General features: G+C 30.4%; 1 protein-coding gene across 2 annotated transcripts; it reads right to left on the bottom strand.

The window, feature by feature from the left end:
• Nucleotides 1–8,234: 8,234 nt before the first annotated feature.
• On the bottom strand, nt 8,235–11,341 carry LOC117907713 (probable serine/threonine-protein kinase PBL21). Of its 2 annotated transcripts, XR_004650039.1 has the most exons (7): nt 10,808–11,341; nt 10,669–10,704; nt 10,413–10,585; nt 10,067–10,256; nt 9,472–9,863; nt 8,832–9,326; nt 8,235–8,486 (listed from the first exon to the last, which is right to left on the bottom strand). XR_004650039.1 is itself a non-coding variant. In XM_034821356.1 (6 exons), exons 1-6 carry the CDS (start codon nt 10,917–10,919, stop codon nt 9,024–9,026), a joined length of 1,206 nt encoding a protein of 401 aa, XP_034677247.1. In that variant the 5' UTR covers nt 10,920–11,341; the 3' UTR covers nt 8,576–9,023. The 2 variants fall into 2 exon arrangements, 1 of the variants encoding a protein (XP_034677247.1); XM_034821356.1 differs by lacking the exon at nt 8,235–8,486 and having other exon boundaries at nt 8,576–9,326.
• Between the last annotated feature and the right edge of the window lie 841 nt (nt 11,342–12,182).

Raw genomic sequence — 12,182 nt, 5'->3', positions numbered from 1 at the left:
ATTATTGTATTTTTAAGTGGAAAAAAAATTGAAAAATTTTAAAATTTTGAGGGTACAAATAATATGAGAAAGGGTACGAAGAATGTGAGAATTATTTATAGTCTTCGTACATTTCCTCACATTATTCGTACCATCTCCAATTTTTTAATGTTTTAATTTCTTTTAAGGTTAATTTCCATCATTTATAAGCTTAATTAGTATCAATAAATAAAATTATCGTATTTCCATATGGAAAAAAATTTTGAAAAGTTTGAAAATTTGTAAAAAATTTTAGGGTAAAGAAAATGTGACAAAAGGGTACCGTTCCTCACATTATTCGTAACTTCTACAATTACTTAGTGTTTTAATTTTAAATTTTTTTTAAAAAAATAATTCCATCATTTCTAAGCTTGATTAGTATCAATAAACAATGTTATTTGTATTTTTAAGTGGAAAAAAAATTTGAAAAATTGTTAAATTTTAGGGTACGAAGAATGTGAGGATTGCTCACATTCTTTGTACCCTCTACGATTACTTAGTGTTTTTAATTTTAATTTTTTTGAAAATAATTTTTCATCATTTTTAAGCTTAATTAGTATCAATAAATAATATTATTATGAGGAAAGGTATAGAGAATCTAAGGATTCCTCGTAATCTTCATACATTTTCTCACATTTTTTGTATCCTCTATAATTTTTTTAGTGTTTTAATTTTCTAATTTTTTTAGGATAATTTACATCATTTCCAATTTTCAAAATTTTTAATTCTTATTTTTATTTTTGAACAATTCTATCAATAATATTATTAAACCATGTTATTGTCATTTCAAGTTAAAAAATAAATATGAAATTTTAAAAATATAAATAATTTAGGGTATAAAAAATATGAGAACGGTACGAAAAATGTGATAAATACATGTTTGGTACTTTCATCACATTTTTCATATTGATTTTTAGTTTTAAAATTTTTGAAATTACAAATTTATTTTCAAAAATACTATCATTAGTAATTCAGAAGAGTATTGGTAATTTATTTTATTGTAATTTAAATTTTAAAACCTTAAATTCAAAAAATGTAAAATTTGGAGAATACGGAAAAAATTAGGACGATCTAATTACCTAAACTTTAAATATGATTATCAAAATATTGAATTTTAATGAAAATACTCATTTCATATTAAAAAATTACCATATTTATTTTATGTTGAATTTAAATGTTTAATAATTTGTTAAAAATAAAATAATATAATTTTGATATATGATGATTTTTTTTTTGTTGTTAATAAATATGTTTTCAAATTTTATATCAATTTTATTTTTATTTTTTTCCAATTCTATTTTTATTTCAATATTTATCTCATATTTATTTTATTTAAACCCAAAATTGTTGAGAATGAAATAAGAAATTAAAGGAGAGGGTGGAAAGCCACAACCAGTTCTTTTCTTAACCAGTTAAGTGAAATTTTTATTTCTAATTTAAAATGGACGGTCAAGATGTAATCTTTGACAACCAATGGTTTAAAAACTTTTCGGTACGGTAGCCTAGAATTTTCCCAAACTTAGATATGATAGCAGCATATTTCCATTCAATATTTTGTCTTCGCATGAGCTTGAAAAGTCCGCCAAAACAAGCTACACGTGATGTCATTCTTCTTTTCTTCCAAGTTTTAACCTTTTCAACAGCATTATTATCATGCATGGAGGAAAGAGCCCGCGAGACCGCCGCAACTCCAAAAGCTCGGTTTCCCATTTAAACAAGCCTTGTTTCCTACATGAAAGGGAGGACGGTGGAAGCAAAAAGTCAGGGAGACCCCAAAAAAACAAATGGCTAAGGGCAGGACCACAGATTAGTGATGTTTTACTCGGTTTCCATGACTCAGTCTCATGGGGCAAATGTTTGAGTTGTTCCGACGGGGTCCTACATGCATGTGAAGTGGACGACTCTCTACGTTATGTGGAATCTCGTGAGATTCTCCGTTTTATTTACTCCTGAGGAGACTTTTTTTTATATCAATTAAAAATGCAATGACTTAAAAAAATGTTTTTTATGCATAGTTAATCAATTTTTGTGAAGACATTTTTAGCTTATAACTGTTTTAGATGTATATTATTTTGGATTAATTCCACTTAATTCTCTTAAAATAAAGATTAAATATATTTAATTATATTTAATTATATTTAATCTAAACTTTCAAAAGAGAGTGAAATTTAGAGTCCTTTTGATATTGAACAAATAGTCCATTTATTGATGGGCGAACGATATGATTGACCCGTGTGTGATGAATTCACAATCCTTTGCCTTGATCCACTTGGTCACATCGGTCCATATCCCGTATAAGTTTTAGTCTCTATTTATAATCATATTCTTCTTGACCCCCCTGACCCGTATAAGTTTTAGTCTCTATTTATAATCATATTCTTCTTGACCCCCGTGATGATGATCGTTATCAAATAGAAATTTTTTCTTGAACTATAATTACAAGTCTATTATTGTGTTTTGGAATCAGGGGAAGCAAACTTTAACAAATAGAAGCCTTCAGGCAAAACTTCAAACAAAGAGGTTGGGTTGTTCACTTTATTGATTTGATTTCACTTTACCTAAGATTAAAGATAGGGGTTGCATGGTTAGTGGTTAGGGAGCGTTTTTAACATTTTTAACATTTGAAAATTTTTATCATTTAAATGTTAGAAAAAACTATAAACGTTTTCTAAAATTAGTCTCAAACCTACTTTTCTTCATATGATATTTTGAAATATTTTTTACAATAATTACTCCAAATTACTTTGAATGTTACTAGATCATTAAAAGAACTTGTAGAAGTGTTGAAAAAATGTGTATTGATTTATGTTTTAATGTATTTAATCATCATTTGCTATGTAAGTGATAAAAATTATAAATAATAAACAATATTATGATTTTAATAATTAAAAGATCTTAAATTCATAGTCTTTTTTTTATTAAAATACGATACTTAGTTGTATTTAATAATCGAAAGTCTTAAATATATTATTAATTTTATCATCTTATTTGATAGAGCTACAACTTAAGTGAGTTGATAAGGATGATAGCTAATCCAAAATTGAGCCGTATTAAAAACTTGAACTGAATTTGACCTTTAATTCATTATATTCAATTCAAACTTAAAACTAACCTTATTTTTTTAAACTTAAATTGAGGTTGAATTCTTCAAGTTGAATCCATGTGTCTATATATATATATATATATATATATATATATATATATATATATATATATATATATAATTGATATTTTTTATAAATATATATAAATAATAAATATTATTATATAAAATAATATATATTATTTAATATTATAAAAATATTAAATTAAGTTTGAGTTATGCTTAGAATGTTTCAACCCTATACGTGTACAATTGCACTCATATTATTTGGTGATAAATGTTTGATTATATAAAAGAATGTTTAATACATCAATAACTTCTTCTTCTTCTTCTATTTTTTATTCAATCAGCGTTTATCACGTGATTCATGAACAAAAAAATTGAAAAAAATTATTTGTTTATACATTTTAATTTTTTTAAAGAAAGGATAGTAACCAAATACTAATAAATCTATTTTCAAATTTAATTTTCTCGTGTTGAAATGACCCCAGATCATTTGACGCGACCATTGAAGATATCAAAATATTAAAAAATCTAAGTAATAGAAAATGAAATAGTTACCATATCACAAAATCTAACTAATTGAAAATGAAATGATTTAGCTTTTGAGTCTCCGTCACAGCTGCCCAAGATTTTCTTGATCTTTAGAAGTAAAGGCCACGGCAACAAAAGCCTTATTCTGTGGATTACCCATACAAATTTTTTTAAAAAAAATTAAAATATTAAAATAATAATAATTTTCTGTCTCCACTTAAAATAGGAAAATAGGTAATGGGCCCCTTACGGAGACAAAACTCCAGGGGACGTCATGAAAAAGTGGCCCAATGATTGGGACCCTTTGACCCATTTATTTTTTTGGGCCCAAAAAAAAAAAACCCAAGTAAACGTAGAATATTTGGCACAAATTAATTCCCACTAAAAAGACCAATATTATAATGAAAGCCCTGAACGAAGAAATTTGGGTCAATATTTGGTATTGAATAGTGGTTTCCGATGTCATACTCACTGACGTCATCAATCACCTTTGAATTAGGTGTAAAAACAATCCGGCGAAGATACAAAATTTGAATAATCCATACCAATACCTAACATTAGACCTTTCGACAAGGTGCTTTTTCGATACCCTAATATTAAATTAAATCACAATTGTTTGATAAAATCATATATTATATTAGATATAGATGTAACGCTTAGTAAGATATGATTACGCCGGCCACAGTTCCATTTAATCAATTATTTGATAAACATAAATAAAGATTATGGTTGCCTCCTTCATGCCTTGCCTTTGGACTTTGAGAATGTATTGTTCGATGAATTTGACAAAAAATACACAGAGGTAAAGAATCCTACGAAAATGTTAATATAGAAAAATTAAGGTAGCTAAGGGTTGGGTTGCTTTTTGTATTGAATAATGGGAACGTGGGATGTTTCTAAGGGGGAAGGTGCATATAAAGTCTCTTCTTGATGAATGAGCTGGTCTTTATTGGCCGGTGAGTTAGGCTTGACCTTTTACTTCACAATTAATAAGTTTTTGGAGCATCATGGTGGTAACTGACTTTTTCTTTTGGACTTTCTTTGTGTCGAAGATATATATTTTTTTCCTTAGTGAATAAGTTGTCTAACATGGAATATATAGTTTGTTTATTAGACAAATTTTAAATTCAACATAAATTTGAAAATATTATTTTTATTAAATCACTATAAAGTTTATGTTTAGTTATTGGAAAGAAAAATATGATTCAAATAAAATAAAAGGAAAAAGTAATATAATTTTATATATCATTTCAAAATATAGGATCTCACACGCTACCAATTATCCTAAAAGCAATTGTTTTTAGGAAACTCATATTTTAACTTTATAGTACATTCATCCAAACACTCATGACATTCGAACAAAACGCAAGTTGATGAACACAATTAACCATCCGATCTGTTAACACATATTTATTTTATCTACTTAATGCTTTGATATAAAATTAAATAATTTTATTATAAATTTTAATTATATTTCAATTTTTCATATTTTTTATGATGTAACCAAATAAAAAAAAAATATTTTTTTTAATATTTTTCTAATAAAAATATCATAGAGAAAAAATATGAAGAAAGAAAAATAAAGAAGGGATTTTTTTTTTTTAATTATTATTATATTATTTTATTTTATTTTCCATGTGTTACTCTTTTTTTACTCAGCCTATTAACCCTTAGCAGTTTCTACAACCAACCCAAGGGGAAGTGTTTTAAGATGTTTTGTCGGGACGGAAAAAGTAGTTTTGAGTTAGAAAAGTTATATACTTATATCCTCACCAACACTCCAAAGAGAGAAGAGCCTTGGAGTCTACCATTAATACAGTAGTTGTTGAGAGAGTGGGTGTACAAAATGTTTGTGTAAATTTCAACTGTCAAGTGGGGATTCGACCGACCCTCCACGCCTATGAAAAATGTCTTTAGAATAACAAACATTCAACAACGGGGAACACCAATACACTCTTAGAGTCTTATCTACATTCATTATTCAACAACAAAATAAATAAAAGAACATGTCAATATAAAAGAGTTATTATATTTTATGTACAATTTATTATTATTTTTTGTTTTAAAAAATAAATCTAAATAAATACTAAATATTACAAACTATTTATAAATAAATAATTTTTAAAAATTTATTTCTATTTTCACGGAAAAACCATGCCCTAAAAAACCTAAGAAATATCTTCTAAAGAAAATTCTCATAAGTCAATTCAACTCGGATCCTGTGGATCCACCTTTTTCCCTACTTGGAAAGAAGTCTTTTGTTTTTGTATACATGGAGACTTCGTTGTTGACGAAGAAATGCTGAATGAGAAAAGCTCATGCATCGTCACTTTCAGCTCTCTCCTTATTTATTTATTTTTTGCGACCTTTCTTAGCGGGGAAGGATGATGATGTAAAAATGATTTGTCACCTCTCAACCTAAAGACCTTTTTAATCATCAGTCTGACATTTGTCATGCACAGTACCTAAGAAAATCCCAAAGATTTAAGTATAATTTAAATTATTATAAATTAAACTATTTTTAGTACATACGGATAGAATTTAATGATAATTACTTCATAATTAAAATTAATTTTAAATTAAATTATACTTATTACTTAATTTTTATTTTAAATATTAAGTTGATTTAATAAAATTAACTTATAATTTATTTTAAATCATTAAATTAACATATTTATCTTTATAAATTATAATTAGAATAAAGAAGATTGAATAACAATATGTATTGTGAAGTAGTAAAAAGATTATAAAGGTAATAAAGACAAGTAGAGATAAAAAGATAAAATAAAAATATTGACTTAAAAATAAATAAATTATTTTTATTTATTTTAAGTAATATCGTTATTATTTTATCAAACATATTTAATTTACTTAATGTTTTAAATTAAGTTATTAAATCATTTTATTTAATTTATTTAATAAAAATATGATATTAAATTAAGTTATTAAGTCGTTTTAATTTAGTTTATCAAACATCCACTTAAATTTTTGTTGGGTGACTTAATTATTTGTCAAATTTGAGGTGTGGTGCACTCAAGTTGTAACGTTAATTATTATAACCTTTGATTATTTATTTTGTAAAAGAAAAAAAAAATTAAATACAACTTTTACCAATATTTCAAAAGCCTTGAACATGGCTTAAATCTAATTGACAAAGTTTTCCAAAAATAGAAGCAATATATGAGTATTAAATACAACATTTACCAATATTTAAACAGAACTCCAAAGTGATATATAAAACTTTAAAATTCAACCACATTAATAATTGCTTTTATTTCTACTTCTACTATTAAATACAAAATTAAAAGTCGGTGTCTATTTAGGGGCTTTAGCATCTTTTCATTTACTGCATTACCCGTAAATCGGCCCTTTTCTACTTCAAGCTTTTTGGGCTTAGTCCCTAAATTGCATAATGGGCTTCTAACGTTGTTGGGCCTTGGACCCAATCGGCGGTGGTTACGTAACGAATTCAACTAGTATTTTTATAATAATATCTAAAGATTTGATTTGTAAAAGTGATTTGGAGAGTAGATTTACAATGAATCTACATCCAATCTAGAGAGTCAAAGATAGATTTCTCAAAAGTACGATTCTAAAGATCCCATTTGATCTTTGGCCTTATTTAAGTAATGCATCTACCCCATATTTTTAACTATGGAAATTAAAAGATTAGAGATGACATTTGGCCTGCAACTTGAACAGCCCACAAAGTGAACCCGGGTCAAACCAATCCGATGTTGGGTTGGGAATTCTCAACCAATGTGTATTAAACAAAAAGACCTAAATGAAAGTCTGTTAATAGATAAAACCATTATTTCAAAAATCATAGATCATGTTATTGAATAAAATACCAAATTCATATATATAAATAATAAATTAATAATAACGTGTAGATTCAAGTTTCAATGATTTCCCTAAGGGCCTAAACCTTCAACTTATATAAATATTAATGTTTCCAGGTTAATATTTTTCTAATTCAAACATGATTTTCTTCAGCGAGTTGGGAAATGGGTGACCCGCCCGATCCGACCATACGAAAAATATCATCCCGTGATGGGCTGCTCTGCCCGACCCGACCCAATTCAGGAACCTTCTTCTGCGTTACAACACAGACTGAGTACTTTCCTCGAACACCGAGGCAGGTGATTCCAGAAGGCTTAACACCTTGAAATGCCTGTTGTATTAGTCAAGATCAGTGGCTTACAACTATGTTGAATAGGTTTTATTTTTTTAATTTTGGGAAAAAGCGAGTCAATTGTTAGGTTCTCGATATTCGAAGGAAAGAAAAAGGGCAAAAGGGAAAAAAAATCCGAAAAGCAAAATTTGCTGCTGATTTGCTGAGATCATCCGTTATGTCATTCAAAATTATACCCTAATCTAATTATCATTATTCTAAATCAACAAATTTTAAATAATTTATAAATTAATCATAACGACATCGTAATTAACTTTAAAATACTCTTTAAATTAATCATAATTAATTTAAAATGTATGATTTTAACAACGGATTTAAAGTATTTTTCCTCTTTTTTTTTTCAAAATATTCTTAGAAATAATAAAAAATATGTAGAATAATAAGTCAAATAACTTTTTTTTTTTATTGCCATTACTATTATCATTATGAACAGAAGGCTCAACAACAAAACCATTAACAAATTACCTGGAAAAAGTTAAATAGAACCCACATACTAAATCCTAGCATTTGAATGGTGATATGATGGAGGCTTATAGAAGAAAGAGTTCAGCTCCTTTCTGGTCTGCGCCGTCTGTTCAACTTTCTCGGTAACCAATCACACGGGCCAGATCATGGTATTGCTTCAAAGTTCAAATTCTGCCAACAACAAACAAGCGAATCACTCAGATTACCTCTTGCTTTTTGATAAATTGAAAGAAAACCTTTTTTCTCATGACATGGCATGCTGTGATTGGCCCCAAATGAAACCGACGGAGCAGGCAAACCCTCGTGCAAAGAATAGAATATTCAACACAAGCCCCGAAAAGAAAATTAAGAAAAGGCTTTCTATTTTCTTTTCAGAAAAGAGAAAATCGTTTGCCCCTTTTGTCTTCACTATCACTAAAAAGGATATGAAATGTAGTAATCAACATTGGTAATCATAAATCATAAATAATAGGTGCCTCTTATGACATGTTGAGGTGGCATGGATATCAACAGCACCTTTTCTCAGCGTTTCCGCGATGCCGAGGCAGTCGAACCAAATCTAGATGCTGCAGGGCTCGCTTACCACCGCTTTCCCAAGTGTCAATATCTGAATTCTTCATCTTATTTGCGTGGCAAGTGTTTTGGAACCGTTCTCTTCTCATCAATGGTGAACTTCAAAGTTTTTCAGCATCTTGTGTCCACCAACCTCTAAAAAATACTTCTAGAATATGGTTCTTGTAAAAAATTGTTACTGTTCCTGCTCCCTTGTGAAGGTGATGATGATGGGAGTCTGACCTGATTCCTATGGGGTTCGGAGCTGTGGCTTTCAGAGGCTAAGTACTCGAGGGCGACAACAATATCGCCAATAAGGGGCCGGAAGTTTGGTTGTTCCTGAAGACACATTGCAGTGATGGCAATAGCATGGTGCAAAGCTCGGACCGGGAAGTTCCCTTGCAGCTGGGGATCCACCAGTTGTACAAACTTTTTCCGGTCTTTTAGAAAAGGACGAGACTGCAATGGAGAATGAAAAAAAGAGATCATATTCAAATCTATGAGAGATCAGGCTTCATTTTTATTTTAAATTAAGATTCCAGACATCAACCAAGACACATAGAAAAAATAAATAAATGCAGGAATAAATGGAATGACAACTCACCCAAGCAACTAGGTTCTGCTCTCCCTGCCTCTTAGAGGTGTCGATTGCTTTCCGGCCGGTAATCAGCTCCAAGAGAACCACACCAAAGCTATAGATATCAGATTTAAGAGTCAGTTTGCCACTCATGGCATACTCAGGGGCACAGTATCCATATGTGCCCATCACTCTTGTTGAGACATGAGTATTGTCACCCACAGGTCCCAGTTTAGCCAGCCCAAAATCTGAGAGCTTAGGATTGAATTCATTGTCCAATAATATATTTGCAGATTTCAAATCCCGGTAAATTACCGGTGGATTTGCTTTGCAATGGAGATACTCCAGGCCTCGAGCGGCACCAACAGCAATCTGTATCCTTGTGTTCCATCCTAATGGTTCTTGGTCAGGGCCCAGATCTGAAAACACCAACTACTTTATTTGCCCAGTGAACAATTATCCCATTTAAAAGGTATGTTCCAGTAAAACATTCTCAATCAATGCATTTGAGAATTATAGCAAAAGGCAGCAATTTTAGTGAAATTAAAGGAAATTGATCAAATTAGGAAAACCCTAATATGAAAACAAATAGATGAGCCCATTCAAAGATCAGGAAATATACCAAAAAGATGATGCTCCAAGCTACCCATTGCCATGTACTCGTAAACCAATAGTCTTTGATCTCCATCCGTGCAGTAACCGATCAAGGTGACGAGATTAGAATGGTGTAAGAGGCTTAACATGAGCACCTCCACAATGAATTCTTGAAACCCCTGAAGTCCATCATGGTTGAGTTGTTTGATGGCAACAATCTGCTCAGAAAATCAAATGTTAAGCCACATACATTCGATCAGTTCTTGTTTATCTGCCATCCAAAAGAATGAATAAACAAAAATAGATCCCTCGAGAACTACAAATCACATTGTGTTGCTCACTAATTGAAAAATTGGAAGGGCCTGAGAACTTGCCTCGCCGGTATCTAAGCGGCCCTTGTAAACTTTTCCAAATCCTCCTTCTCCGATCAAATTTGTCGCCTTAAAGTTTCTTGTGGCTGTGGCGAGCTGCCGGAATGTGAAGCTCCGGGCCGCATTGCTTTTGGGGTGTGCTTTACCGTTCAGAGACCCTTTTCCCTTTCCATTGTCTGCACATACACAATAATTCAAACATCCAAACACTTACTATCAAAATTACACAGTGCCGGTATCTACATTTATGCATTCTCACCACTAGAATCAAAAGAACCCTTTCCCCTTGTAGTCCCTGCAAATCCAAGCATCTAGAGTCAAAATACAGGGAAATGACAATCAAATTGCAACAAAATATCCAAAATATTTCATTTCAGGAAACCAACAAAGAAACAGACCCAAAGAATCATCAATAGAATGGAAAGAACTTGATGGACCAGTTGTGCCATTGTCGTCCTCTATTCTGCTCACGTCCCTCTTCCTAGGACTCATACAAGGAAGGCAACTCATCTGTGGAATTGCTTCACCAAACAACGCACAATACACAGAGAAACAAAAACCCGGATTTTCTTTTCTTTTCTTTTCTTTTCTTTTTAAATAAAATTCCAAGTTTATAACAATGCCAAATCTTATACAACAGTCCAGACCAGAAAATAAAATACAAAAACAATATTTAAAAAAAAAAAAAATCAAAACCCTAACCCTAAGAGAATAAAGACTTCATCCTTCCCTCTCCCAAACCGGGAGAGATCAGGAACCGAAAGTCTAGAAAATCACAGCACGCCCACCACCACCGTCATCAATCCTAACCAACAACAATAAATAAATAAATCCAAAACCTAAAAATAATATCTGAAATTTCCATAACCATATAAAAAAAGTGGATCCGAGGGCAAAACGGAGAAAAGGGAGCTAAATTTAGAGGCCGTGTGTGGATGTGGAATGAAGGAGCGATGAATGATGATATTTATTATTATTATTATTTTTATTTTTGGGTTTCTGGAAAAATTTCAAAGGAGAAGTCGCTCTCCGTCCTTCTCAGCTGTAGCCCATAACGTAGCTTTCCGCATTTAAACGTTTCGGTGGTTTTGATTACAATTTTGTACCTGGCGCTGCCTTTGGATTTTTAGCGTTTAGACACCAAATGTCTTTGCCATGGTTTGCGGCACATGCTACGCCATATGCATTCGCCGCAGCGTTCACGCTCCCGGGCGGACTTTGATAGTCATACGTCTGCAATGGTATTTTTGTAATTTTCTTTTGCTTTGGGTAAATTAATGTTTTTACACTTTTATAAGGGGTATAAATTTTTAATCTATTGTTCCTCAAATCATTTAATTAAAATATAAAAAAAAAAAGATTTCTAAATTCAATAATGTGAATAACTATGAATGAAAGTGGAAAGTTCGACAGTTCATTTAATACACGAGTTCTAAATTTAGAGGAATCTATTAATTGACCAATCTTAGAATAAGAGACATTTTGGAATAATATCTTAGGTTATACCAACAGACCTTTCATTAATTTCTCAAATGGACTCTTAATCAGCGCCTAGATTCATTCGCATTATTTAATAAGTCTTACCCAATGGAATAAGAATAAGCAAATTAATAATCTATTCTCAACTTGACCATCTCTCTTGTCCGTTTGGGCGTAAGCATGATTTCTAATCAATGAATTTGGAAGCAAGTGTAGAAAAACACAACAAATATAACAAACTTTTTAATATTAATGATTCCCATGATAAAGCAGAGGAAAATATTCTATGATGTC

This window comes from Vitis riparia, chromosome 18 (assembly GCF_004353265.1).
Source record: "Vitis riparia cultivar Riparia Gloire de Montpellier isolate 1030 chromosome 18, EGFV_Vit.rip_1.0, whole genome shotgun sequence".
Taxonomy (NCBI): domain Eukaryota; kingdom Viridiplantae; phylum Streptophyta; class Magnoliopsida; order Vitales; family Vitaceae; genus Vitis; species Vitis riparia.
Note: the sequence above shows the minus strand (reverse complement) of the source record. Positions and strands in the feature narration are given on the sequence as shown.

Excerpts from the sequence above, each read along its gene's own strand:
- LOC117907713 (XM_034821356.1), bottom strand. The coding sequence starts at position 10,919 with ATGAGTTGCCTTCCTTGTATGAGTCCTAGGAAGAGGGACGTGAGCAGA. Across the intron at positions 10,586-10,668 it reads GGGTTCTTTTGATTCTAGTG|ACAATGGAAAGGGAAAAGGG; the intron begins GTGAGAATGCAT and ends GTGTATGTGCAG. Across the intron at positions 10,257-10,412 it reads GCCGCTTAGATACCGGCGAG|ATTGTTGCCATCAAACAACT; the intron begins GCAAGTTCTCAG and ends TTTTCTGAGCAG.